This window comes from Diplotaxodon limnothrissa, linkage group LG5, assembly GCF_057381915.1.
Source record: "Diplotaxodon limnothrissa isolate DT_005_m linkage group LG5, D_limnothrissa_male_GT1.1, whole genome shotgun sequence".
Lineage (NCBI taxonomy): Eukaryota > Metazoa > Chordata > Actinopteri > Cichliformes > Cichlidae > Diplotaxodon > Diplotaxodon limnothrissa.
Window position 1 is genome coordinate 38,213,604 of NC_140600.1, and position 27,098 is coordinate 38,240,701.

Genomic DNA, 27,098 nt, shown 5'->3' on the forward strand with positions numbered 1-27,098 from the left:
ATGCAGGTGAAGGAGCTGGAGCTGGAGCTGGACTCTGAACAAAAGCGGCACGCTGAGACAGTGAAGACGCTGCGGAAGAACGAGCGTCGGCTGAAGGAACTGCTGTTCCAGTCGGAGGAGGACCAGAAGAACCAGCAGAGGATGCAGGAGCTGGTGGAGAGGCTGCAAAACAAGATGAAGGCCTACAAGAGACAAGTAGAGGAGGCCGTACATCACCTCATCCTCTTACTCTGAACACGTTTCCAAGCATGGTGTTTGTGGGCTTTAACTCACACTGCTGTCACTTCAGGAGGAACAAGCTAACATGAACCTGGCAAAGTACAGGAAGACCGTGCACGAGCTGGATGATGCCAAAGAGAGGGCGGACATTGCTGAATCAGCGCTCACCAAGATTAGGACCAAGAACAGAGGAAGCTTCAGCAAGGGATACTCCTCCGTAAGTATTCTCTGGAACAGTATATTATCAGGTGTATTACGCGGTTTATTAAATAATAACTCCATGTTAGCCTCTTCTACTAAGTACTTGTTCTGACTCTAAGGCCTGTGTCTGTTCTAACAGGGTTACAGCACTCCCAGGCCGAGTCCGGTCACCCAGTTCAGTGGGCTCGGAAGGCAGAGGAGAGAAGATCCTCAACGATGACGAGGAGTCAGTCAGCTCCCTCATCCCAGCCTATCTCAACTCCCTCAAGAAGCTCATGATTGATTAGGAGCATGGCTTCAATTTCACCATCATCCCCCAGAAGTGAAGCATGGTACAGTATGAAGTTTGAAACATCCAAAAGGTTCCATGGGTGGAACCTGACTTTTTTTTGTGTATGCTGTACATTCCTGTTGAGTTTTCTACAATGTACTTGTGGCTTCCTCTCTGAGTGAAAGCTCATAGCCCTGACACATTCCAGCTTTATATCCCCTTTTTATCCATTTATACTGTAACATTTGTATGTAAAAACTAATAAATGTATTTCTAAGTGTTCCAGATTTCCAAATATCTAAAGAACAATCCTCAGGCTGATTCTCAGTCTGGAACACACCATTTTATATGAGATATTGTATTTGTTTAATACATAAAAAGCCAGACAAGACAAAGCATCAATAGTTACAAAATAAAGCTGGCACCCAGAAACTGCAGTTCCTCTAATGGCCACACGAGGCTGTTCAAAAAGCAAGTCAATCCACTACAGACTTCCAAATCAAAATGTGCAACTTTACTGTACTGACATATATACGGGGTGGCTGAGGCTATTCCAGATATTTGTGCTTTAGCAGATATCCTTCTCTTTCTGTAAACATGCAGAGTTTATGGATGCAGCTTGTGGATGGGGCTATGTGAAAAAGTAACTGCCCCTCAAACATAGTAACTGGTTTGAGGGGCAGTTACTTGGGATGGAGCGTTTTTCATACATTTCCAGGAAGGATGTTGTTCCTCTTAGTAAATAAGCTCATTATTTAAAATCTGCATTTTGTATTTATTCCGGCTCTCTTTTTCCGATGTGATCATCAGGAAACTACTGTTTGTAGTCAAGATTTCCTACATTTAAGCAAATGCATGACAACCTTTAAGATAAATAAGGTTCAAACTGGCTGCAGTATTTATTAAACCATACATGCGAGAGGCTACAGGGAAGTTTTTGAGTCCGTACATAAGTGGTGACTTAAATACAAAGCACTTTTTTTCATGATTAGTTTTTGCCTTATAAATGACTTCAGTCACTATCATAAAGTGCTGCTGGGGTGCTGTCAGCACATGGAGTAGTTTAGGCCATTAATGTCAGTGTATTTTCAGATTTCAAATGTATCTGTCTGAACTTTTCACTGACTAAACCTGTAACAAGACCTGACCAAATATGCTGTTGAATGTGAATATGTTTTTTTAAGGAAATAAAAGACCTTTTTTTCCCATTAACTCTGTTTTGTTTTTTTTTATAACTTTTTATTTGTCAGTTTACAGTATGAGAATACAAAACTTACGGTCAGCATAGGAGACATACACAATTCCAGTAATAGCATCTTCTTACATCATGGTAATATTCAGTTATTCAGTACAAAGGGAGTACACAACCCATTTTTCCCAGAGCTTCTTAAATTTCTCAAGCTCGAGTCTAAGGGCAAAGGTAAGTCTTTCCATTCCAAAAATTTCTTCCACTACCCCACGCCATTGGGCCCTAGTTGGAGGGTCTGCCTTTTGCCATCTTCGGGTTATGGCCTTCCTGCAGCCAGCCAAAAGTATTTTCAATAAATAATTATCTTTATGTGGGAGTGCCGTAGGCAATTTGCCAAGATACAACGTATCAAATGAATAGACTATTTTAATCCCAATTATTTTGTATATCTCAAGGGCCACCTCCCCCCAATATGGCTGGATCCTTGGGCAGGCCCAGAAGACATGAAAATGGTTTGCCATGGGGGTTCCACAACCTCTCCAACATAGGCCCTGGCTCTGTGAGCCTGTTTGCCGAGCTGTGAGTTTAGGAGTGATAAAGAATCTCACTACATTCTTCCAACCAAACTCTCTTAAGGACCTTGAATTTGCAGTGGTAGCCTGAGACTCACATATTCCCCACCAGCTGTCCTCTGAAATTAGTGAGCCTGATTCCCTCTCCCATTTCTGCTTAATGTACACCGTAGAGTGATTTTTAGAGGCTTGTATACTACCGTATATTTTTGAGACCATCTTTTTAGAGTCCTTTCTCTTGTATGCCTCTTGGAAGATATGAATTAGGTCGTATTCGTTTTCATCTCTGATTAGTAACGTCTTGTTGTAATAGTCTCTAACCTGCAAGTATCTAAAGAAGTCATGCTTTGCCAGTCCGTATGTATCTGAGATGGTTTCATAGCTTTGGAATCCCCCATTTGTTGCTAGTGAACAAAAAGAAGTAATTCCTCTCAGAGACCACTGTTTAAAGGTCCCATCCAGCCTGGCAGGCACAAACTCCGGGTCATAAGCTATCCAATTCAAGGTCCTAGCCTGTTTTTCTATTTGTAGTTTCCCCACTACCCTGAACCATAGTTTCAGGGTGAACCAGGTCAAATGGTTCAAATCTTTATAAAATTTTTCAGCTTGGTTCTTATTTCCTAAAAGTGACTGTAGTGGGAAGTCTAATTGTGTAATTTCCACATTTTTCCATTTAGCTTCATAGTTTGGGGAGCACCAGTTTACCAGGGGCTTCAGTTGTGCGGCGTAGTAGTAATCTTGTAAGCACGGCAAAGCTCTCCCTCCCTTCTCTTTTTTTAGTTGCAGCGTTTTGTACTGGACCCTCGGTCGTCTGCCGTTCCAGATGAACCGTGAGATCCATCTGTCCCACTCGTCAAATTGTTTTTGGGGTATCTCCAGGGGTAGTGACTGGAAGAGATAGAGGATTCGAGGCAGAACGTTCATTTTAATTATTTCTATTCTATTACTCATATCCAATGGGAGGAGAGACCACCGAGTTAGGTCAGATTTGATCTCTTTGTTGAGGGGGCAATAATTAATTTCATAGAGTCTAGACATGTCTTTCGTTAGGTTTACTCCCAAGTATTTTATTGTGGTAGAGTCCCATTTGAAGCTGAATTTCTTTACAGTTTCCGGTCGAGGTGTATAATTGAACGTAAGGGATTGAGTTTTTTGAATATTTAGTTTATAGCCAGAGTAGTGATTGTAGGCTTTTAGTAAGGTCATCAATTGGAACAAACTAGATTCAGGATTTGTAATAAAAAGAAGAACATCATCCGCGAACATACAAGTCTTGTGTTCTTCACCCCTGATCATTATTCCCCCATTAACTCTGTTTTCTTGCTTTTTTTCTTCATTTTTTGGAAACAAACAAACCACAAAGCAACGCATTGAGACATGAAATACGCATTTCCATTTTATTTATGAAAAATGACAACTTTTAGCTGTTAATGTACAAAAACATCTCATTTGTCTCTTTTTAGTAGTCAAGCAGTACTAAGCAGTAATACTGGAAAAGAACATTTGGTATGGCATTTAGCTTCTGCAGTACAGTCACCAAATCCAACTGACGCAAATGATACATATTCCAAAACTATCACCACCGAAGCACTTCAACCTTACAGTACCATCTAAATGCAAAACATGTTGCAGCAGCACAGAGACTTTGAAGCTCAAGGGAGAGCCTTTTTTAGATACCTGCAGATAAGAGAATATATCAGGAAATACGTACAGGGCTTTGAGAGTCTCAGCATTTCCGGTTTCGACAAGTGTCTCCATCTCCAACTCCATCACATCTGATCTTAAGTTCAATTCACAAACCAGAAACAAATCATATAAATAATATATATGTAGTGGCACACGTGGGTATCTGAAGTCATTTCCGGTGCTGTGCTTAAAAAAACGTGAGCTCCACCGTGAGAAAAACGCGTTATTTTCATCTGCATTTCAAAGAGCTGAACAGCTGCGCTGAATGACAGAAATCACAAAGTATTTTAAAAATCCACACGGCTGAAAACTTTCACGTATAGCTCGCTTTAACGTGACCACTCTGCTAGCCGAGTGAAGCTACACGCACATTTACGTTCCCGTCGCTTACCCGCCATCACGGACAGCCTGGTGACAGCACAAACTATAACGGAAGGGTTTTAAAAGTATTCCGTGTCGGTGACAGCAGTGGACGTGCAGGCTCCACGTGATCTCTCCCCGCGTTTCACATCCACGCGGCTAGCGCCGGTGCGTTTGTGTGACGCTGTTGCTAGGCATTCTTTTTAGAAGTGGGCGGGGCTTATAGGCATACTTCAAAGCAACTAAATACTGTCACGTCACAGGACGCACATCATTACAAAGACCTCGAAAACCCATAAATAGGGGTGCTGCTACAGGTACTGTCATTCAGTTGAGTCCATGCATCGGAACCAGACACACGAAGTAAGAGAAAACACTAACACGAAAATGTATTCAGATGACATTAACGCAGCCACTGTGGGTACCCTCGTAGAAGGCTTTTTTCATAACCTAAACATGTCGCAGGTGCGATCCATGCTGGTTGGTCGCCCAGATGACTGCACTGTCCAGCTAATGTCTCACATGGCTGCTCAGATGGTGCAGCTCTGCCCGGAGTCAGATCACGGAGCCAGAGAAGGCTTCATAAAAGAACTGATCCAGGTGTTGTTAGGGAGATTTGCACACTGCACGTGCACCCAGTCAGGCAGCCAGCAGGACAATCAGCAGGTCCCACAGACAGAACAACCAGAGAAAAATCTGGAGTCCTCGCTGTCTGTGGAACATTCACAAATGGCAAACACAGAAGCCTCAGAGGCTGAAAAAGCAGCCGTGGCTTCTGAGGAGCAGAAACCCTCTGCGTCACCTCGAGGTGAAGCAGAGAGAAAAGGGCTCATAAGCGCGGTCCTTCAGGCTGTCCTTTCCCAGGCTGCAAAAAAATCCACAGCCTGCCCATCAGACTCCCTCCACCAGCACCTTTTAGATCAAATCTGCTCTGATATAAAAACAGCAGATTTGACTTTATCACCAAAGGCCCTACAAGATCTTGCAAAGGTCATTTTCAAAGACTTTTGCAAGGAAGCGCTCTCCAACCCAAAACACACCTTAACTCTATTGAAATTAGGAGAGCCAACAGTTGACAAACTTTTCATCTCCATCTTCAAGAAACACTTTGTAGTGTCCACACAGAAACTTGAGCCAGAGTCTTCTGAAATCAAAGCTCAGAAGCAGCTTTCAGTTGAAGTCTGTGTGGAAGAACTTGTCAGGCGTGCTTTTAAAAAGGCACGCGTTCTGTATACAGATGACACAGTTTCTGAAATTACAAACCGTTTGTTGAAGAAAATCTGGGCTGATGTCCAACATATCGATTTTCAGCCCTCCTCAAAGTCCTTCAGAACCTTACACAAGGTCATTTACAAATCTCTCCTTAAAGAGTATAAGGACCCCGAGTGTGTCACGATTCTCTTTAATCTCGACCATGAAGTAGGTGAGCAAAGAATCATCGAAACCTTTAAAGAACATCTGATGTCGGCAGCGGCGCCAGCAGGTCGCATCAGAAGGTTCTTCTCATTAATAGGTCGGAGGTTAGCCATCACCCGCAGAGTCGCGGGTGTTTCCCCTTTAAAAACAACAATTTGACATTGACTAGCTGGCATCAAAGTGACTCTTAAATTGGCTAACAACAAACAATTCAAACAAGCCAATTTATTTAACATCCAATCGAGTCATTTTAAACACCCCTGGACCGGTTGCGGCAGATGACCGTCCCTCACTGAGCCTGGTTCTGCCGGAAGTTTCTCCCCGTTAAAAGGGAGTTTTTCTTCCCCACTGTCGCCAAGTGCTTGCTCAGAGGGAATTGTCCGATTATTGGGGTCATGTTTCTAGTCAGTAAATTACTGACTAGAACACTCTAAATTATTGAACAAAAATCAGAAAATCTAATAAAATTCTAAAAGAAAAATCACACTCTGATTTCTGCTTGTTTTCACTGTCTGTTGGACAAATGTGTGTGTGTGTGTGTGTGTGTGTGTGTGTGTGTGTGTGTATCCAGCTTTGACTGAACGTGTGTTGAGTAGTTGTCATTCAATCCAAACTGTTTAGGTAGAAAATGCCGAGAACATCCTGTTGTGATATTTATTAGTGAGATTTCATCCATACAAAGTCGTACATTTACAAGAAAACATACATACAGAGGTGCGCACAAGTGGAACAAACCGTCAACAGAATACATGAGATACACTTTCCTGTTTCAGCAGCCAAAACATTAAGCACAAAATTAATAGAAATAACTTCATTTAATAAAATGGATTGGAATGAGGTCTTTACAAAAAACAAAAGGATATAAGTTTTAAGCTCAGGGGCCAGTCTGTGGAACAAGAAATCCCCGAAAAGAGAAAACATCACACACAGTCTGAAGAAGCTGTGACCGCCGAGGAACAGAAACCTTCTGTGTCACCTCAAGTTTGGAGAAAGCACAAGAACAGACACAGTCGTTCACTCTGCTGCAGCTTAAAACATTAAAATGTATTCGGACAATATTAACGCAGCCACTGTGGGTCCCCTCATAGATGGCTTTTTTGATCAACTAAACATGTCGCGGGTGCGATCCATGCTGGCTGGTCGCCCAGATGACTGCACTGTCCAGCTAATGTGTCACATGGCTGCTCAGATGGTGCAGCTCTGCGCGGACTCTGCCACAGCAGTACTGCTGAAAAACTGTATCCCACAAGAGCGATGCATCCACAGCCTCTTCAGAGAACTGGAGGGGCGCATCGGCTCGATTGCTTCCTCTCTCACCCCGGAGTCAGATCACGGAGCCAGAGAAGGCTTCATAAAAGAACTGATCCAGGTGTTGTTAGGGAGATCTACAGTAATGTATTATATTCTAAAATGATGCTAAATGATAAAAATGAAGGTGTTGGCAAAACAGCTGGTTAAACTATCTTCAGCTAAAAACCTTCTGCTAAAGTAGACAGTGAATAAATTTTTTTGTAAATGTGTTTTTATATTTATATATATTAATTATTATATTGATGAATTAATTCATTACTGCTATTGTTTGTATTGGCAAAATTTAGTAGATTACAGGTGGAGGTGGTCAACAAGTACAAGTACCTCGGGCTGTGGGTGGACAACAAACTGGACTGGTCATGCAACACAGAGCACCTGTATAAAAAAGCCCAAAGCCGACTGTACTTCCTCAGGAGGCTGAGGTCTTTTAACATCTGCAGGAAGCTCCTGAGGATGTTTTACCAGTCAGTGGTTGCTGGAGTACTTTTCTATGCTGTGGTGTGCTGGGGGAGCAGCACAGCAAAGAAGGACTCATGCAGGCTGGAGAAACTGATCAGGAAGGCTGGCTCTGTGGTCGGCATGAAGCTGGACACTCTGGTGACAGTGGCAGAGAAAAGGACACTAAAGAAACTGCTGGATATTATGGACAATGCTGGGCATCCTCTGCACACGGCCATTAACAACCAGAAGAGTCTGTTCAGTGACAGGTTGCTTCTCCCAAATATATATATATATAATATTCTGTAACTCTGTAACTTCTGTCGGTGCTGTGCTTTTTTGGAAACCGAATTTCCCAGAGGAACCCACCCGAGGGATTAATAAAGTTTTATCTTATCTTATCTTACCAATATATGTGGACAGCCCGTTCTCATTCCCGACGTGTAACATACCGACCATTAGTCGCGCTCCAAGGTGTCCCACAGACACGTGAAAGGTAACCTTCCGCATCCATTTGATACGCGCCGGATTGTGGATGATATCCAATAGAATGACGCTCCCGGTGTAATACACGTTCCAGCTGTGTATTCCAGCCATAACCCTAACCTTAATCCTAACCCGTATCATAACCTAATCGTGTTAGATAGTGTTTTCCAAAGCAATTACAGTAAAATAAACATACACGTGTAGATTGATTGGAAATGGTTCTCATGTTTCCTCATTTTTCCGAACAAGTAACACAGGGACATGTTGGGTGGCCAAAAGCGTAACATACTGACGATTTGTCACCTAGTGTAACATTTTACACTTTGAGAGTGAGAACGTGTTGATGTGGATTCTTAATATGAAATTATAGTTTACATACAAATAATCCTTACAGTCTGAAAATTACAGCACAAATATCCTGTCACATTTGATCTCTGTGAGGTCAGAGGTCAAATTTACAAATGAATACCTCTTATCTGTGACCTACTCCTACATAAGGTTTGTGTAATCAGAGTAAAACGTCTGTGCAATGTTTTAATACAATAGTTGCTACTAAAATCTTTGATTTGAAAGGAATGACAAACAAACACGTTCAGTCTAAGCTGAAAATGTATACATTTGTGTGACAATGAAAACACGCAGAATTCACAATATAATCTTTTTTGGATCTTTTTATTGATTAAAAATACATTTAGAGTGCCCAATACGATAAGTTGTGTATTAGATGGCACAAAACAAAACCCCAATAATTTGACAATTCCCTCTGAGCAAGCACTAGGCGACGGTGGGGAGTAAAAACTTCCTTTTAACAGGGAGAAAACTCCGGCAGAACCAGGCTCAGTGAGGAACGGCCATCTGCCTCGACCGGTCAAGGGTTTTTAAAATGACTCGATTAGATGTTAAATAAATTGAAACTGAAAATGCTACGTCCAGATGAACAGAATCTACTTTTAGGGTCTTACATAACAGTAACCAAGTATTTTCTGCCTGCGATCCATACAGCATGACCCGCACAGAGAAAGAAGCTTGTCATGAAATGTTCACTTTCCAATACAGTGATGGCATGCTCCTTGAAAACCTTTACAATTATATCATCTGCATATTCATGGTCTAATTCCATGAATGTCAGTATGACATCTGGCTCTTTCCATTTCTGTATTAAAGAGCTGTAAACCATATCACTGATGAACATCACATTATCAACTTTGATCTTTTTAAGTCTAGGCCAGAGTTTTATGAACAGCCGTTGGGTGATGGCATCAACTTTTTCAGTAGAGGAAGGTGAACTGGCATTTTTATTGACACGTGTCACCACCTTCTTGATACAGGCTTCTACAGATAACCTGTAATTTTCAGCCTCTTCAGCATCACACAGGGCTGGATTCTGCATAGTGTCGATCAGGTGATTTTTAATGATATCGACCGTCAGTTTTCTCAACACTGGGTCCTCGTCGTTCAGTAACATCAGTAAATGTTTTTCTTTACAGAATGTTTTCTGACGTAGCTCTTGGTAAATGGCCCTGTCGAGATCTTTCAGTTTTTTTTCATGTATATGCAGATCTTTGATCCTGTTGTCAGACAACACGTGTTTTAACAGATACCTGTGGAGTTTTTTAGAAGGTTTGTAGTGCGATTTATTTGCAGCTCGTGTGAGCACAGCATCAATGAGTGCGCTCACATGTTCTTCTTCATCATCATCATAATCGCTGACACTAATGCCAGATGATGATTTTTTCTCCAGTATCCGAAATATATTACTTTTAAATTCTTCTAAACGTGTTTCAGACATGGCTTTAGTTTGTTCGTCCTCGTCATCCTCGGCTCTAACGCACCACGAGAAGAACCTTGCCAGTAGGCTTTTTTTACGGAAGAGGTGATCTTCAAATATGGAGATGATCACCTCTAGGTACGGCTGACCTACGGCTAGCGCAATGATCACGAGATCAGGGCTAATGTCCAGCCGCTTTGTTATGTCTTTAAAAATCCCCTTTTCAAGTTTTTTAATCCCCCTGTGTGTGATTTTGAGAGGCTTTTGCTCAACTTGTGCCCACAGAGCTGTGAAGAGGCGCTGCTGAATCATTTCCGATGGCGACACCTTTGCCTCTTTGGAGGCACGTGTAATAACAGCATTTATTAGCTCTTTAACGAGCAGCTGTTCTTCTGACACCGGAGGTTCCTGGAGATCAACTGACTCTGGATCCCCCGGATTCTGTTGCTGGTTGCATGACTGAGGGCAGCACACACAGTGCTTCGATTTCCCCTCGTCGCTCCGTAAAATGTTTACGCCAGGGACGACACTACATTCAGAGTCGTCTTCAGTGGCGCAGCTTTGAATCGCATCGGTTGTTTCAATGGCAGAATTCATATTTTCAAATGATATAACTTTTTTACAATCTGGACTTGATTCTGAATTTTGTGTAAGTTGCTGAGTTTGTGTCTCAGACATTAATGCCTCTTACTCCCTCTTACTAAACTTACCTTGTGACTAACCCTGTGCAAATGGTTCTATTTATAGACTTTTACCAAGGTGATGTCACACAAGACATGAAAGGATCAAAGGGATTCTAGCGCTAAGCCCCGCCCACATCCGATATGACGGCGACGTGACGTTACCCTAGCGACCGCTATACAATGGCGATCCTCAGTTGTTGGGATTGAGTGAAACTTGTTTGGATTCAAACATGTAGCCTGCTGGTCCACTGCTGTAACCCACAGCAAATACTGTTAAAATCCTTCCTTTAAAGTTAGAATGTCAAGCGACCCCCCCTCACCCACTGTGTTGTTGTCGGGTTTACGGCTGGTAAGCTATGCTAATTTAACTGTTTATGTAGCTTCACTCATTCACCTGCAGACACAGACGGCTATCAGAATGGTCACACGTCTTCTTAGAGGACGTTCCAGGTGAACACGCGCGGTGAGTTACAGCCAGCGAGGAGTCACGCAGTTTTTGCGTGCATGTCTGTGCTCGTGGACATTTGTGAGCAGAAACACTTATTATTAAATGATGCACTTACACTCAGAGTTAGAAATGAAATATTTGTATTAGAGGGAAGGAGTATAACAAACTATAAATGAAGCTAATTTGCACGTTTTTATTCTGCTTTTCTAATCAAAAAATTGTTAATGCAAGAAAAATATCCAAATATTAACAGGAAAATCTCAAACCAAACTCTTACCACCCCTCTGTAAAGTCAATATTTAATATCAATGACTTACATGAAATACAGTTAAGTAATAAAATGAAAGAAAACAAGTGAGCACTACTGCATATAAACTCGACTAGATACATACACATATACACTTGTGCTAACAATTCAAGAAACATTTGGTATATTTTATATCCCCCCTCTGTCCTTGTTTCCGGATCCTTGTAGTACTTTGGTAGTAGTATTGTGGTCTTAGGAGCTGATGTGTCAGTGGAAATGAAAACAGCTAAACTGTGACAGCAAAATGTTAAGAATACATATTCTTACCCAAGGTGGCATGCTGTGGCTTTTACAGAAATGCAAGCGGAGATGACCACCTCAATTTTTAGAAGCACTCCTTTAATAAAAGTAGCAATGAAACCACCTTACTACACATGAATCTGTATTATTGGCAAATTGCTCTTAAAGTATCAAGAGTATTCTGCAGAACACATTGTTCCCCATCGGTGTTATACGCTTATAAGGTTGGTCTGAATTTAAATGCTTCATATGCTGTTTGAGCTACAGCAGGGGTCCCCAATCCCAGTCCAAGAGGGCTGGTTTCCTGCAGGTTTTAGATGTGTCCTTGATGCACCACAGCTGATTTAAATGGATAAATTACCTTCTCAACACGTCTTGAAGTTCTCCAGAGGCCTGGTAACGAACTAATCATGTGATTCAGGTGTGTTGACCCAGGGTGAGATCTAGAGCGATACGCGTTTTCACGTCAAAAAGTCGTCATAAACAAGTCTCCAATAATACCAGAAAAAGTCGCCAGATTTGTCGCTAGGGAGTCTGAAAACTCGCTAAATATAGCGACAAAGTCGCTACGTTGGCAACACTGCTACCGAGGAGCCTCGCGGAGTGATACGTACTGTGCTTCAACGTAATATTACCGTATTGTGTGTGTATAAGGACCATAAATGGCACCTGTTAAGAGACATGGTTATGAAGCGGATTTCAAACTCCAGGCTGTCAGTCACGAACTTGGAAAGAGAGCAGCTGTGAAATCTGTCTTTGTTATTATGCTCAGCGTCTTTTGGTTTACATTTTGACTGCACAATTGTGAGCTCTTTGTTATGCACAAGAACAACATCGTTTTCTTTTATTTATGGAGCATTATTATTTAATGAATGCTCATATCTGGTCTGGAGTGTGGGGCCTTCCTGCTGCTGCGGAGTCGGGGCGGTCTGCCTCCTCCCACCGCAGGGAAAAGGGTAACACCACCTGGGTCTGGGTGCAGTTCCCCCCTCCAGGGGCAAGGGTACCTAGACCCGGTTTGTAGAGTACGATTGGGGAGTGTGATCGTGTGTACAGCGTCTCTTTATGTCTGTCTCCACGTTGGTTGAGTGTGGAGTGAGTGCATATGAGAGCATGAGGGTGGGAATGGATGTTTGTGTCTGTGTGTGCCTGTATGTCTGTGTCTATATGTCAGGTTGGGTGTCAGGCGCCACCTCTCTGGGGACATCTCAGGCCCTCCAAGGTTTGGAGGCCTATCTCCCCCTACCACCACTTCCCCTGCCAGTGGCAGACGCCCTCAGACATCGGTGCGTTGGTGGTTCTTTGTGTCCGGGGATGGGCGTCCAGGTACACACCGGCTCACTCCTTGGCGGCCGCTTATCGGGGCCTGGAGCCTGGGGCTCGCTCGGGCCACTTCGGAGGTGGGGTGCCCCCGGCCTCTCGGCCTGGGGCTCGGTCACTCAGCCACGGCTGGCTGCCGGCGGAGCTCACGAGTGCGTCACTGCAACTCCCCCTGGCTTCTGCTCCGCGGCTGCTGAGTGAGCCCTCATCTGGGACTCTCCTCAGCTCTTTCTGGGACAGTGGCGCGGCTGCCCCTCTGTTGGTCTTCCTTGGTCTGTTGTGTTCTGGGGGCCTCTGGATGTCTGGAGTTTTGATCTCCTCCATACCTGCTTCATGCCCTGGAGGACGGGGCTGTGGCCCCCCCACACCCTCTAGCAGATTACATGAAGGAACCTTTTAAAAAACAAAAAACAAGCGCGTCCATGCTCACAGGTGTACACACGGGTGATCACACCCACAAACTACACCCTTTTTGGCTCCTACCTCAAAGCACACTGTGTTCTGTTGATCTTATGTGCTGCACAATAATGTTTAATATTTAATATTTACTGTCATATTCCCATATATCATTGTGATGCTGTTTATTCTATTACTCTTGTTCTCTTCTGCTTGTTTTCTTTTTTCTTTCTCAGCAGGTGATCCAGGTGATTGATATATGCTTTTTTTTTTTTCTCTGCCCGTTCTGTTGGTTTTTGTCTTTTGCCCTTCTCCCCCGTCCCTCTTCTCAGCTGTTTCTCTTTCCCTCTTTCTTTCTCCCCTTCTTTCCCCCAGTCAAGTCTGTCCCGTATTCATTAAGTGAAAATAAAATAAACAATAAAAGGTGAATCAAATGGACCATTACGGCAAGGCTGGGATGGTCAATTTGGTAAAGTAAATCCGTTGGGCATCTTTCTTTGCCTTTAGACAACAATTCTGATGCAAAAGAGCCAAACGGGACAGGAAAAAAAATAAATAAATAAATAAATAAATAAATGCTCATAATTTATTTTTGAGTAGTTTTTTTCATGTACATCTATGCTGTATGTTAATACAAGTGCACATGTGACATCTGGGACACAGCTTTGACTAAGAACTCTCTTTTTGTTCTTACCTTATGGCTTTAAAAAAATATCGAGATATGAATTTTGGGTCATATCGCCCAGCCCTAGTACTAGCACCTCAAATAGTACCATATAGTACTGCTCCTATTCGTTGTTTTGGCTATAACTGATAATATTAAAAGGAGCGGGGGGCCACACTGACATCATAAACCGCACAGCTTTTGACTTTAGTTTACACATTTATCATTTTAAATTTTTTACATTGATGTACTTTTTTAACAATATAAAAATATTATATATACCCACACATAAACTGACACCACTGATGGGCTATGCTATAGGCATGCTTCAAAGCGACTAAATACTGTCATGTCACAGGACGCACATCATTACAAAGCACTCTAAAACCCTTAAATAGGGGTGCTGCTACCAGGCACTATCATTCAGTTGAGTCCATGCATTGGAACCAGACACACGAGGTAAGAGAAAACACTAAAATGTATTCAGATGACATTAACACAGCCACTGTGGGTCCCCTCATAGATGGCTTTTTTGATCAACTAAACATGTCGCAGGTGCGATCCATGCTGGTTGGTCGCCCAGATGACTGCACTGTCCAGCTAATGTGTCACATGTCACATGTCAATATAATAAGATGATATAAAAACTAATTATAGGATTAAGGATTTATATTTACATGCTAGTGGCTAGCCATTTGCACATGCCTTTGCATGTAGCACACTGGCATATGCAGAAATATGACAAAACAAAGTTATGAGCTGTATGTTATACTCAATGTAACATACAGCTCATAACTTTGTGCTGCAGGCCAGACAACCAAAGTTGTCTGGCCTGCAGCACATTTCTGCTTTTATGGAACTTTTGACAAACAGCAAATTGTAACAGAGTGTGTCTTCACTAAACACTCAGTGGATAAATATGACGCCTTCCTGCACACAATAGTAGATACTCTTTGCATGCAGGTGAAGGAGCTGGAGCTGGAGCTGGACTCTGAACAAAAGCGGCACGCTGAGACAGTGAAGACGCTGCGGAAGAACGAGCGTCGGCTGAAGGAACTGCTGTTCCAGTCGGAGGAGGACCAGAAGAACCAGCAGAGGATGCAGGAGCTGGTGGAGAGGCTGCAAAACAAGATGAAGGCCTACAAGAGACAAGTAGAGGAGGCCGTACATCACCTCATCCTCTTACTCTGAACACGTTTCCAAGCATGGTGTTTGTGGGCTTTAACTCACACTGCTGTCACTTCAGGAGGAACAAGCTAACATGAACCTGGCAAAGTACAGGAAGACCGTGCACGAGCTGGATGATGCCGAAGAGAGGGCGGACATTGCTGAATCAGCGCTCACCAAGATTAGGACCAAGAACAGAGGAAGCTTCGGCAAGGGATACTCCTCCGTAAGTATTCTCTGGAACAGTATATTATCAGGTGTATTACGCGGTTTATTAAATAATAACTCCATGTTAGCCTCTTCTACTAAGTACTTGTTCTGACTCTAAGGCCTGTGTCTGTTCTAACAGGGTTACAGCACTCCCAGGCCGAGTCCGGTCACCCAGTTCAGTGGGCTCGGAAGGCAGAGGAGAGAAGATCCTCAACGATGACGAGGAGTCAGTCAGCTCCCTCATCCCAGCCTATCTCAACTCCCTCAAGAAGCTCATGATTGATTAGGAGCATGGCTTCAATTTCACCATCATCCCCCAGAAGTGAAGCATGGTACAGTATGAAGTTTGAAACATCCAAAAGGTTCCATGGGTGGAACCTGACTTTTTTTTGTGTATGCTGTACATTCCTGTTGAGTTTTCTACAATGTACTTGTGGCTTCCTCTCTGAGTGAAAGCTCATAGCCCTGACACATTCCAGCTTTATATCCCCTTTTTATCCATTTATACTGTAACATTTGTATGTAAAAACTAATAAATGTATTTCTAAGTGTTCCAGATTTCCAAATATCTAAAGAACAATCCTCAGGCTGATTCTCAGTCTGGAACACACCATTTTATATGAGATATTGTATTTGTTTAATACATAAAAAGCCAGACAAGACAAAGCATCAATAGTTACAAAATAAAGCTGGCACCCAGAAACTGCAGTTCCTCTAATGGCCACACGAGGCTGTTCAAAAAGCAAGTCAATCCACTACAGACTTCCAAATCAAAATGTGCAACTTTACTGTACTGACATATATACGGGGTGGCTGAGGCTATTCCAGATATTTGTGCTTTAGCAGATATCCTTCTCTTTCTGTAAACATGCAGAGTTTATGGATGCAGCTTGTGGATGGGGCTATGTGAAAAAGTAACTGCCCCTCAAACATAGTAACTGGTTTGAGGGGCAGTTACTTGGGATGGAGCGTTTTTCATACATTTCCAGGAAGGATGTTGTTCCTCTTAGTAAATAAGCTCATTATTTAAAATCTGCATTTTGTATTTATTCCGGCTCTCTTTTTCCGATGTGACCATCAGGAAACTACTGTTGGCAAGGCAAGGCAAGTTTATTTGTATAGCACAATTCAACAATGAGGTGATTCAAAGTGCTTTACAGAGACATTAGAAACAAAAACAAATAAAAAGCATGTAGTCAATGTAGTCAAGATTTCCTACATTTAAGCAAATGCATGACAACCTTTAAGATAAATAAGGTTCAAACTGGCTGCAGTATTTATTAAACCATACATGCGAGAGGCTACAGGGAAGTTTTTGAGTCCGTACATAAGTGGCGACTTAAATACAAAGCACTTTTTTTCATGATTAGTTTTTGCCTTATAAATGACTTCAGTCACTATCATAAAGTGCTGCTGGGGTGCTGTCAGCACATGGAGTAGTTTAGGCCATTAATGTCAGTGTATTTTCAGATTTCAAATGTATCTGTCTGAACTTTTCACTGACTAAACCTGTAACAAGACCTGACCAAATATGCTGTTGAATGTGAATATGTTTTTTTAAGGAAATAAAAGACCTTTTTTTCCCATTAACTCTGTTTTCTTGCTTTTTTTCTTCATTTTTTGGAAACAAACAAACCACAAAGCAACGCATTGAGACATGAAATACGTATTTCCATTTTATTTATGAAAAATGACAACTTTTAGCTGTTAATGTACAAAAACATCTCATTTGTCTCTTTGTAGTAGTCAAGCAGTACTAAGCAGTAATACTGGAAAAGAACATTTGGTATGGCATTTAGCTTCTGCAGTACAGTCACCAAATCCAACTGACGCAAATGATACATATTCCAAAACTATCACCACCGAAGCACTTCAACCTTACAGTACCATCTAAATGCAAAACATGTTGCAGCAGCACAGAGACTTTGAAGCTCAAGGGAGAGCCTTTTTTAGATACCTGCAGATAAGAAAATATATCAGGAAATACGTACAGGGCTTTGAGAGTCTCAGCATTTCCGGTTTCGACAAGTGTCTCCATCTCCAACTCCATCACATCTGATCTTAAGTTCAATTCACAAACCAGAAACAAATCATATAAATAATATATATGTAGTGGCACACGTGGGTATCTGAAGTCATTTCCGGTGCTGTGCTTAAAAAAACGTGAGCTCCACCGTGAGAAAAACGCGTTATTTTCATCTGCATTTCAAAGAGCTGAACAGCTGCGCTGAATGACAGAAATCACAAAGTATTTTAAAAATCCACACGGCTGAAAACTTTCACGTATAGCTCGCTTTAACGTGACCACTCTGCTAGCCGAGTGAAGCTACACGCACATTTACGTTCCCGTCGCTTACCCGCCATCACGGACAGCCTGGTGACAGCACAAACTATAACGGAAGGGTTTTAAAAGTATTCCGTGTCGGTGACAGCAGTGGACGTGCAGGCTCCACGTGATCTCTCCCCGCGTTTCACATCCACGCGGCTAGCGCCGGTGCGTTTGTGTGACGCTGTTGCTAGGCATTCTTTTTAGAAGTGGGCGGGGCTTATAGGCATACTTCAAAGCAACTAAATACTGTCACGTCACAGGACGCACATCATTACAAAGACCTCGAGAACCCATAAATAGGGGTGCTGCTACAGGTACTGTCATTCAGTTGAGTCCATGCATCGGAACCAGACACACGAAGTAAGAGAAAACACTAACACGAAAATGTATTCAGATGACATTAACGCAGCCACTGTGGGTACCCTCGTAGATGGCTTTTTTGATAACCTAAACATGTCGCAGGTGCGATCCATGCTGGCTGGTCGCCCAGATGACTGCACTGTCCAGCTAATGTCTCACATGGCTGCTCAGATGGTGCAGCTCTGCCCGGAGTCAGATCACGGAGCCAGAGAAGGCTTCATAAAAGAACTGATCCAGGTGTTGTTAGGGAGATTTGCACACTGCACGTGCACCCAGTCAGGCAGCCAGCAGGACAATCAGCAGGTCCCACAGACAGAACAACCAGAGAAAAATCTGGAGTCCTCGCTGTCTGTGGAACCTTCACAAATGGCAAACACAGAAGCCTCAGAGGCTGAAAAAGCAGCCGTGGCTTCTGAGGAGCAGAAACCCTCTGCGTCACCTCGAGGTGAAGCAGAGAGAAAAGGGCTCATAAGCGCGGTCCTTCAGGCTGTCCTTTCCCAGGCTGCAAAAAAATCCACAGCCTGCCCATCAGACTCCCTCCACCAGCGCCTTTTAGATCAAATCTGCTCTGATATAAAAACAGCAGATTTGACTTTATCACCAAAGGCCCTACAAGATCTTGCAAAGGTCATTTTCAAAGACTTTTGCAAGGAAGCGCTCTCCAACCCAAAACACACCTTAACTCTATTGAAATTAGGAGAGCCAACAGTTGACAAACTTTTCATCTCCATCTTCAAGAAACACTTTGTAGTGTCCACACAGAAACTTGAGCCAGAGTCTTCTGAAATCAAAGCTCAGAAGCAGCTTTCAGTTGAAGTCTGTGTGGAAGAACTTGTCAGGCGTGCTTTTAAAAAGGCACGTGTTCTGTATACAGATGACACAGTTTCTGAAATTACAAACCGTTTGTTGAAGAAAATCTGGGCTGATGTCCAACATATCGATTTTCAGCCCTCCTCAAAGTCCTTCAGAACCTTACACAAGGTCATTTACAAATCTCTCCTTAAAGAGTATAAGGACCCCGAGTGTGTCACGATTCTCTTTCATCTCGACCATGAAGTAGGTGAGCAAAGAATCATCGAAACCTTTAAAGAACATCTGATGTCGGCAGCGGCGCCAGCAGGTCGCATCAGAAGGTTCTTCTCATTAATAGGTCGGAGGTTAGCCATCACCCGCAGAGTCGCGGGTGTTTCCCCTTTAAAAACAACAATTTGACATTGACTAGCTGGCATCAAAGTGACTCTTAAATTGGCTAACAACAAACAATTCAAACAAGCCAATTTATTTAACATCCAATCGAGTCATTTTAAACACCCCTGGACCGGTTGCGGCAGATGACCGTCCCTCACTGAGCCTGGTTCTGCCGGAAGTTTCTCCCCGTTAAAAGGGAGTTTTTCTTCCCCACTGTCGCCAAGTGCTTGCTCAGAGGGAATTGTCCGATTATTGGGGTCATGTTTCTAGTCAGTAAATTACTGACTAGAACACTCTAAATTATTGAACAAAAATCAGAAAATCTAATAAAATTCTAAAAGAAAAATCACACTCTGATTTCTGCTTGTTTTCACTGTCTGTTGGACAAGTGTGTGTGTGTGTGTGTGTATACAGCTTTGACTGAACGTGTGTTGAGTAGTTGTCATTCAATCCAAACTGTTTAGGTAGAAAATGCCGAGAACATCCTGTTGTGATATTTATTAGTGAGATTTCATCCATACAAAGTCGTACATTTACAAGAAAACATACATACAGAGGTGCGCACAAGTGGAACAAACCGTCAACAGAATACATGAGATACACTTTCCTGTTTCAGCAGCCAAAACATTAAGCACAAAATTAATAGAAATAACTTCATTTAATAAAATGGATTGGAATGAGGTCTTTACAAAAAACAAAAGGATATAAGTTTTAAGCTCAGGGGCCAGTCTGTGGAACAAGAAATCCCCGAAAAGAGAAAACATCACACACAGTCTGAAGAAGCTGTGACCGCCGAGGAACAGAAACCTTCTGTGTCACCTCAAGTTTGGAGAAAGCACAAGAACAGACACAGTCGTTCACTCTGCTGCAGCTTAAAACATTAAAATGTATTCGGACAATATTAACGCAGCCACTGTGGGTCCCCTCATAGATGGCTTTTTTGATCAACTAAACATGTCGCGGGTGCGATCCATGCTGGCTGGTCGCCCAGATGACTGCACTGTCCAGCTAATGTGTCACATGGCTGCTCAGATGGTGCAGCTCTGCGCGGACTCTGCCACAGCAGTACTGCTGAAAAACTGTATCCCACAAGAGCGATGCATCCACAGCCTCTTCAGAGAACTGGAGGGGCGCATCGGCTCGATTGCTTCCTCTCTCACCCCGGAGTCAGATCACGGAGCCAGAGAAGGCTTCATAAAAGAACTGATCCAGGTGTTCTTAGGGAGATCTACAGTAATGTATTATATTCTAAAATGATGCTAAATGATAAAAATGAAGGTGTTGGCAAAACAGCTGGTTAAACTATCTTCAGCTAAAAACCTTCTGCTAAAGTAGACAGTGAATAATTTCTGTTCCATTTCTGTATTAAAGAGCTGTAAACCATATCACTGTCACGGTTTGGCATGGCAAACCGTGGGGGGTGTGGGGAAGGAGGACCCAGGCGCGGTGCTCTATGTACAAGCAGTACGTTTATTTACAGTGTGTGGAAATAACAACAATAAATCCCCGTGGTTTCCCCTGACTCCCGTGTCGTGTCTCTCCGTGACCAGTCCGTGTCTCAGCACTCCTCGTGCTGGCTGCTGTCTGGCGCTCCACACTTCTCCTGGGGACACAATAGACGCAGCCGTCAGGACACATAACCGCGGGCATACATACACTAACTCAGTTCAAATGGATGACTAACGTGGAGACTCACGCAATGATCCCGCGTCGGTGGGAGCTCCAAGACTCTCCTAAGTAGCACCCCCGACGAGGCCTGACCAGCAGCAGGTGTGTGGCTTCGGGTGTGGCCAGACCATCAGCAGGGCCACACCCACCAGGCCTGAAGGCGCCCACTGAAACACATATACACACACGCAAACAGGGAGAAGGACAGCAACACCAAATATACATACAATAATAATAATAATAATAATATAATTCATAACTGCTCAGGGACCCTGACAATCACTGATGAATATCACATTATCAACTTTGATCTTTTTAAGTCTAGGCCAGAGTTTTATGAACAGCCGTTGGGTGATGGCATCAACTTTTTCAGTAGAGGAAGGTGAACTGGCATTTTTATTGACACGTGTCACCACCTTCTTGATACAGGCTTCCACAGATAACCTGTAATTTTCAGCCTCTTCAGCATCACACAGGGCTGGATTCTGCATAGTGTCGATCAGGTGATTTTTAATGATATCGACCGTCAGTTTTCTCAACACTGGGTCCTCGTCGTTCAGTAACATCAGTAAATGTTTTTCTTTACAGAATGTTTTCTGACGTAGCTCTTGGTAAATGGCCCTGTCGAGATCTTTCAGTTTTTTTTCATGTATATGCAGATCTTTGATACTGTTGTCAGACAACATGTGTTTTTTTGTGTGTCCCGTTTGGATCTTTAGCCATAAGAATTGTTGTCTTAAGGCCAAGAAAGATGCCAAGCGGATTTATTTTACCAAGTGGATCATCATGGCCTTGCCATATTGGTCCATTTGATTGACCTTTATTATAATTACAACACGTGTTTTAACAGGTACCTGTGGAGTTTTTTAGAAGGTCTGTAGTGCGAATTATTTTCAACACGTGTGAGCACAGCATCAATGAGTGCGCTCACATGTTCCTCTTCATCATCATCATAATCGCTGACACTAATGCCAGATGATGATTTTTTCCTCCACTATTGGAAATATATTACTTTTAAATTCTTCTAAACGTGTTTCAGACATGGCTTTAGTTTCTTTGTCCTCGTCATCCTCGGCTCTAACGCACCACGAGAAGAACCTTGCCAGCAGGTTTTTACCGAAGTGGTGATCTTCAAATATGGAAATGATCACCTCTAGGTACGGCTGACCTACGGCTAGCGCAATGATCACGAGATCAGGGCTAATGTCCAGCCGCTTTGATGTCTTTAAAAATCACCTTTTCAAGTTTTTTAATCCCCCTGTGTGTGATTTTGAGAGGCTTTTGCTCAACTTGTGACCACAGAGCTGTGAAGAGGCGCTGCTGAATCATGTCAGATGGCGACACCTTTGCGTCTTTGGAGGCACGTGAAAAATCTTAATTGCCCATTGTTTTTGGAAAAAATCTAAATTGCCCATAGGTGTGAGTGAATGTGAGTACGAATGTTTAGCCCTGTGACAGACTAGCGACCTGTCCAGGGCGTACCCTGCCTCTCGCCCTGAGATAGCTGCCATAGGCTCCAGCACCCCCTGCGACCCTGAAAAGGAAAAGCGGAAGTTAGGGGTGGGCAACTCCAGGCCTCGAGGGCCGGTGTCCCTGCAGGTTTTAGATGTGTCCTTGAACCAACACAGCTGATATAAATGGCTAAATTAGCTCCTGAAAATGTCCTGAAGTTCTCCAGAGGCCTGGTAACGAACTAATCATGCGATTCAGGTGTGTTGACCCAAGGCGAGATCTAAAACCTGCAGGACACCGGCCCTCGGGGCCTGGATTTGCCCACCCCTGGCGTAAGTGAATCGATGGATAGATACATACACATATACACTGTGCTAACAATTCAAGAAACATTTGGAATATTTTATATCCCTCCCCTCTTTGTCCCTTTTCCCTATGTCCTTGTAGTACTTCTATTTTGTGCCCACAGAGCTGTGAAGAGGCGCTGTTTAATCTGCAACAGCATCCTGCCATGCGATTGAATTCGTCCCTAACCTTTGGGAACCCTCACATAAATTTTATCGAATGGAAAAAGGTTAGCTTTCATCCTCCAGCTTCACTGTGTTTATGTTATGCTAACATAGCTGTATCGCTAGTGATCTCGTAGTACATCATTATGTACCAGCTAGTCCAACCTCAGTAACCCTAAAAAAAAAAAAATAAAAAAAAAAAGGAAAAAAAAAGTTTGTGTTCAGTATAAGACAGAAGAGAACAGCACAGGCCTAAACCCTGCAGGTCTGACAACAGGAGGTGTATCAGTCCTGTTTTCCCTGTGGGAACAGCATTTACACTAGAATCTGCTTTTGATGGCTTTTTTGGAGCAAATGTGACATTCAGCAGTATAACTGACACAATACAAAACAATAACTACACTACACACCAACTCTAGCCTCCAAAAACGCTAAACATCACTAATGTCTCACATATGAAAACTTGCGCTCTCTTTCTTTTGCTCGCCGCTTTCCGTCGCGGGTGTCACTCCTAAAACTGCACCTTCTCCCTAAACAACCAAGTGCCGCATGTTGCCATATCATTTTTTTGATTGGCTGACATGGTAAATTCTAACACCAATCCGGTTGTTCAGTCTGACGTCACTAGCCGTGTCTGGACCTAAACTTCATACATAAGGCGCACCGGATTATAAGGCGCACTGTCAGTTTTTGAGAAAATTAAAGGATTTTGAGTGCGCCTTATGGTCTGAAAATTACAGTACAAATATCCTGTCACATTTGATCTCTGTGAGGTCAGAGGTCAAATTTACAAATTAGTACCTCTTATCTGTGACCTACTCCTACATGAAGTTTGTGTAATCGGAGTAAAACGCCTGTGCAATGTTTTTGTTGACTAACGTGGAGACTCACGAAATGATCCCGCGTCGGTGGGAGCTCCAAGACTCTCCCAAGTAGCTCCCCCGACGAGGCCTGACCAGCAGCAAGTGTGTGGCTTCGGGTGTGGCCAGACCATCAGCAGGGCCACACCCACCAGGCCTGAAGGCACCCACTGAAACACATATACACACACGCAAACAGGGAGAAGGACAGCAACACCAAATATACATACAATAACAATAATAATAATATAATTCATAACTGCTCAGGGACCCTGACAATCACTGATGAACATCACATTATCAACTTTGATCTTTTTAAGTCTAGGCCAGAGTTTTATGAACAGCCGTTGGGTGATGGCATCAACTTTTTCAGTAGAGGAAGGTGAACTGGCATTTTTAATGACAAGTGTCACCACCTTCTTGATGCAGGCTTCCACAGATAACCTGTAATTTTCAGCCTCTTCAGCTTCACACAGGGCTGGATTCTGGGTCCTCCTCGTTCAATCCGGTTGTTCAGTCTGACGTCACTAGCCATGTCTGGACCTAAACTCCGCTGCAGGTTCACATGTCAAACGATCACTATGGCATTACTGAGAGTTGAAAAACTGTCTAAAGTCTTTCATCTTTAATAAAATGATCAGCGTTCTGTTCTACCAGGTGTAACAATTGAGTTTAACATCCAGGCACCCATGAAAACGGAATTTATGACATTTAACGGAGTTAGAAGTTAGCAGGGAGTTAGCTTGCTAGCTTCTATCTAAATACAATATAGCATGTCCTGACTGCGGGGTTTTGGAAACAAATTAAACCCTACAGCTGTTATCACTTCCAGCATAAATGAAGACAGGAAACTAAACAGCAGTGACGTTTGTAGGGTTACTGAAGTTGGGCTAGCTGGTATATAATGATGTGCTACGTGACCGCTAGCGACACAGCTATGTTAGCATAATATAAACAAGCTAACTTTTTTTTCCCCACTCGATAAAGTTAACGTGAGTGTTCTCGGTGGAGGACTCCACCACCCCGTTCACACAGAAACTAAACCACATTTTTTTGGCTAAATATGATTTGAACAAATTAAACAACATGGCAGCGGGGGCCCCCGAAATTATTTATTTATTTTAAAAAGCGGTGGGGGGTTTGCCATGAGCGAGCTAGCTTATTTTGTCGGGTTTCTTTCGTTCGGTGGTATGGCGAACACCCCCTACATGAAATACACGTAGGGGGTGTCGTGGAGGCTTGTCAGACATGAGCGCGCCTGTTTGGAAGGGATGCTTGTCGGATTTACATTATTTTGTGACATGGCGATTTTTATACGAAAACTTTAAAGCACTATTTCATGATGGAAAACATTAAAGTTGCTCACGAGGGCATTCAAGCAGCACGATTGAGTAAAACAGTCTAGGGGGGATCTTAAATGAGGTAGTAAACACATATAAATGCACATTAAAAGAAACAGTACTTGCCTTCAGAAAGTTGAGATGAACACCTTAGCTGCATCCAGCTCCTGGCGTAAAAAGCCTCGTGTTCGCATTAAGGCAGACGGCCAGGTGGCTTTCAGTCCTTGCAAAAGTGCATCGTAGACCCCGTAGTATCCAAAAATATGACATGCGCATGCGTGCTCAGGCACAGAAAGGCGCCAACAGCTTCAACTCATGTAAAACTTGAATTCATTCATTTTGCCAGCAATAAAGTTCATCTGAGACCAACTTTTGCTCCAAAACGTTAAAGGATTAGTTGAAACCCTTAATGTATTTGAGTTTATGGGGCAACTCAGCTTTTATTGTTGAATTGTGAAAGAAATGACTGTAAGCAAGTTTGATTTTTTACAGTGAATGAGTGTGCTGACACTAATGCCAGATGATGATTTTTTTCTCCAGTATTGGAAATATATTATTTTTAAATTCTTCTAAACGTGTTTCAGAAATTGCTTTAGCTTCTGCGTCTTCATCATCCTCGGCTCTAACGCACCACGAGAAGAACCTTGGCAGTAGATTTCTTTTTTTTAGGGAAGAGGTGATCTTCAAATATGGAAATGATCATCAAATCAAATCAAATCACTTTTATTGTCACATCACATGTGCAGGCACACTGGCACAGCACATGCGAGTGAAATTCTTGTGTGCGAGCCCCACAAGCAACAGAGATGTGCAAACACAACAACACAAACGAGCAAAATACAAGAATGGCCAACCTGAAACTAATAAATATATGTACAATATATAATAGTGTATGTATTTCTGGATGTGTATACTAAATATTTTCCTACGCGTGTGTGTGTGTGTGTGTGTGTGTGTGTGTGTGTGTGTGTGTGTGTGTGTGTGTATACACATTTTTACAAATTAAATAGTAAAAAAAAAAAAAAAAAAAAAAATAATAATAATAATAATAATAAAATATATAAAATATACAGAGTTGAATATGTGCAAAACAAGTGGCATTTATATACAGTGTGGAGTGCATAATGTTGAAGTTCCAGTAGTGAAGCTGAGGTGTCTATGACGTGTTCAGCAGTCTGATGGCCTGATGGAAAAAGCTGTCTCTCAGTCTGCTGGTACGGGACCGGATGCTGCAGAACCTCCTTCCTGATGGAAGTAGTCTGAACAGTTTATGGCTGGGGTGACTGGAGTCCTTGATGATCCTCCCCGCTTTCCTCAGGCAGCGCTTCCTGTAGATGTCTTGGAGGGAGGGAAGCTCACCTCCAATTATCCGTTCAGAGCACCGCACTACTCGCTGGAGAGCTTTGCAGTTGTAGGCGGTGCTGTTGCCATACCAGGTGGTGATGCATCCAGTGAGGATGCTCTCAATGGCACAGTGATAGAAGGTCCTGAGGATGCGGGGGCTCATGCCGAATCTTTTCAGTCTCCTGAGAAAGAAGAGGCGCTGCTGCGCCTTCTTCACTGTTTTGTTTGTGTGTACTGACCACGTAAGATCCTCAGCCAGATGTACGCCAAGGAACCGGAAGCTGCTCACTCTCTCCACAGCAGCGCCGTTGATGGTGATGGGGGTGTGTACTTCTCTGCACCTCCGGAAGTCCACTATCAACTCCTTTGTCTTTGCGACGTTGAGGGTGAGATGGTTGTCTTGACACCAGTGGGTCAGGGCGCTGACCTCCTCCCTGTAAGCCGTCTCATCACCGTTGGTGATAAGACCCACCACTGTAGTGTCGTCCGCAAACTTCACAATGATGTTGGAGCTGTTAGTGGCTGTGCAGTCGTAGGTGTAGAGTGAGTACAGGAGAGGGCTCAGTACACACCCCTGTGGAGCACCAGTGTTCAGTGTGACGGGGGATGAGGTGATGCTGCCCAGTCTGACCACCTGGCGTCTGTCAGACAGGAAGCTAAGGATCCAGCTGCAGAGGGAGCTGCTCAGTCCTAGAT

The 27,098-nt window shown here is 43.1% G+C and overlaps 1 protein-coding gene across 1 annotated transcript; it reads left to right on the top strand.

The window, feature by feature from the left end:
* On the top strand, nt 1-15,639 carry LOC146632825 (myosin heavy chain, striated muscle-like). The gene is made up of 5 exons (XM_085353555.1): nt 1-207; nt 290-370; nt 15,044-15,139; nt 15,222-15,368; nt 15,472-15,639. The coding sequence occupies exons 1-5, from the start codon at nt 1-3 to the stop codon at nt 15,637-15,639; spliced, it is 699 nt and encodes a 232-aa protein (XP_085209681.1).
* Nucleotides 15,640-27,098: the final 11,459 nt, after the last annotated feature.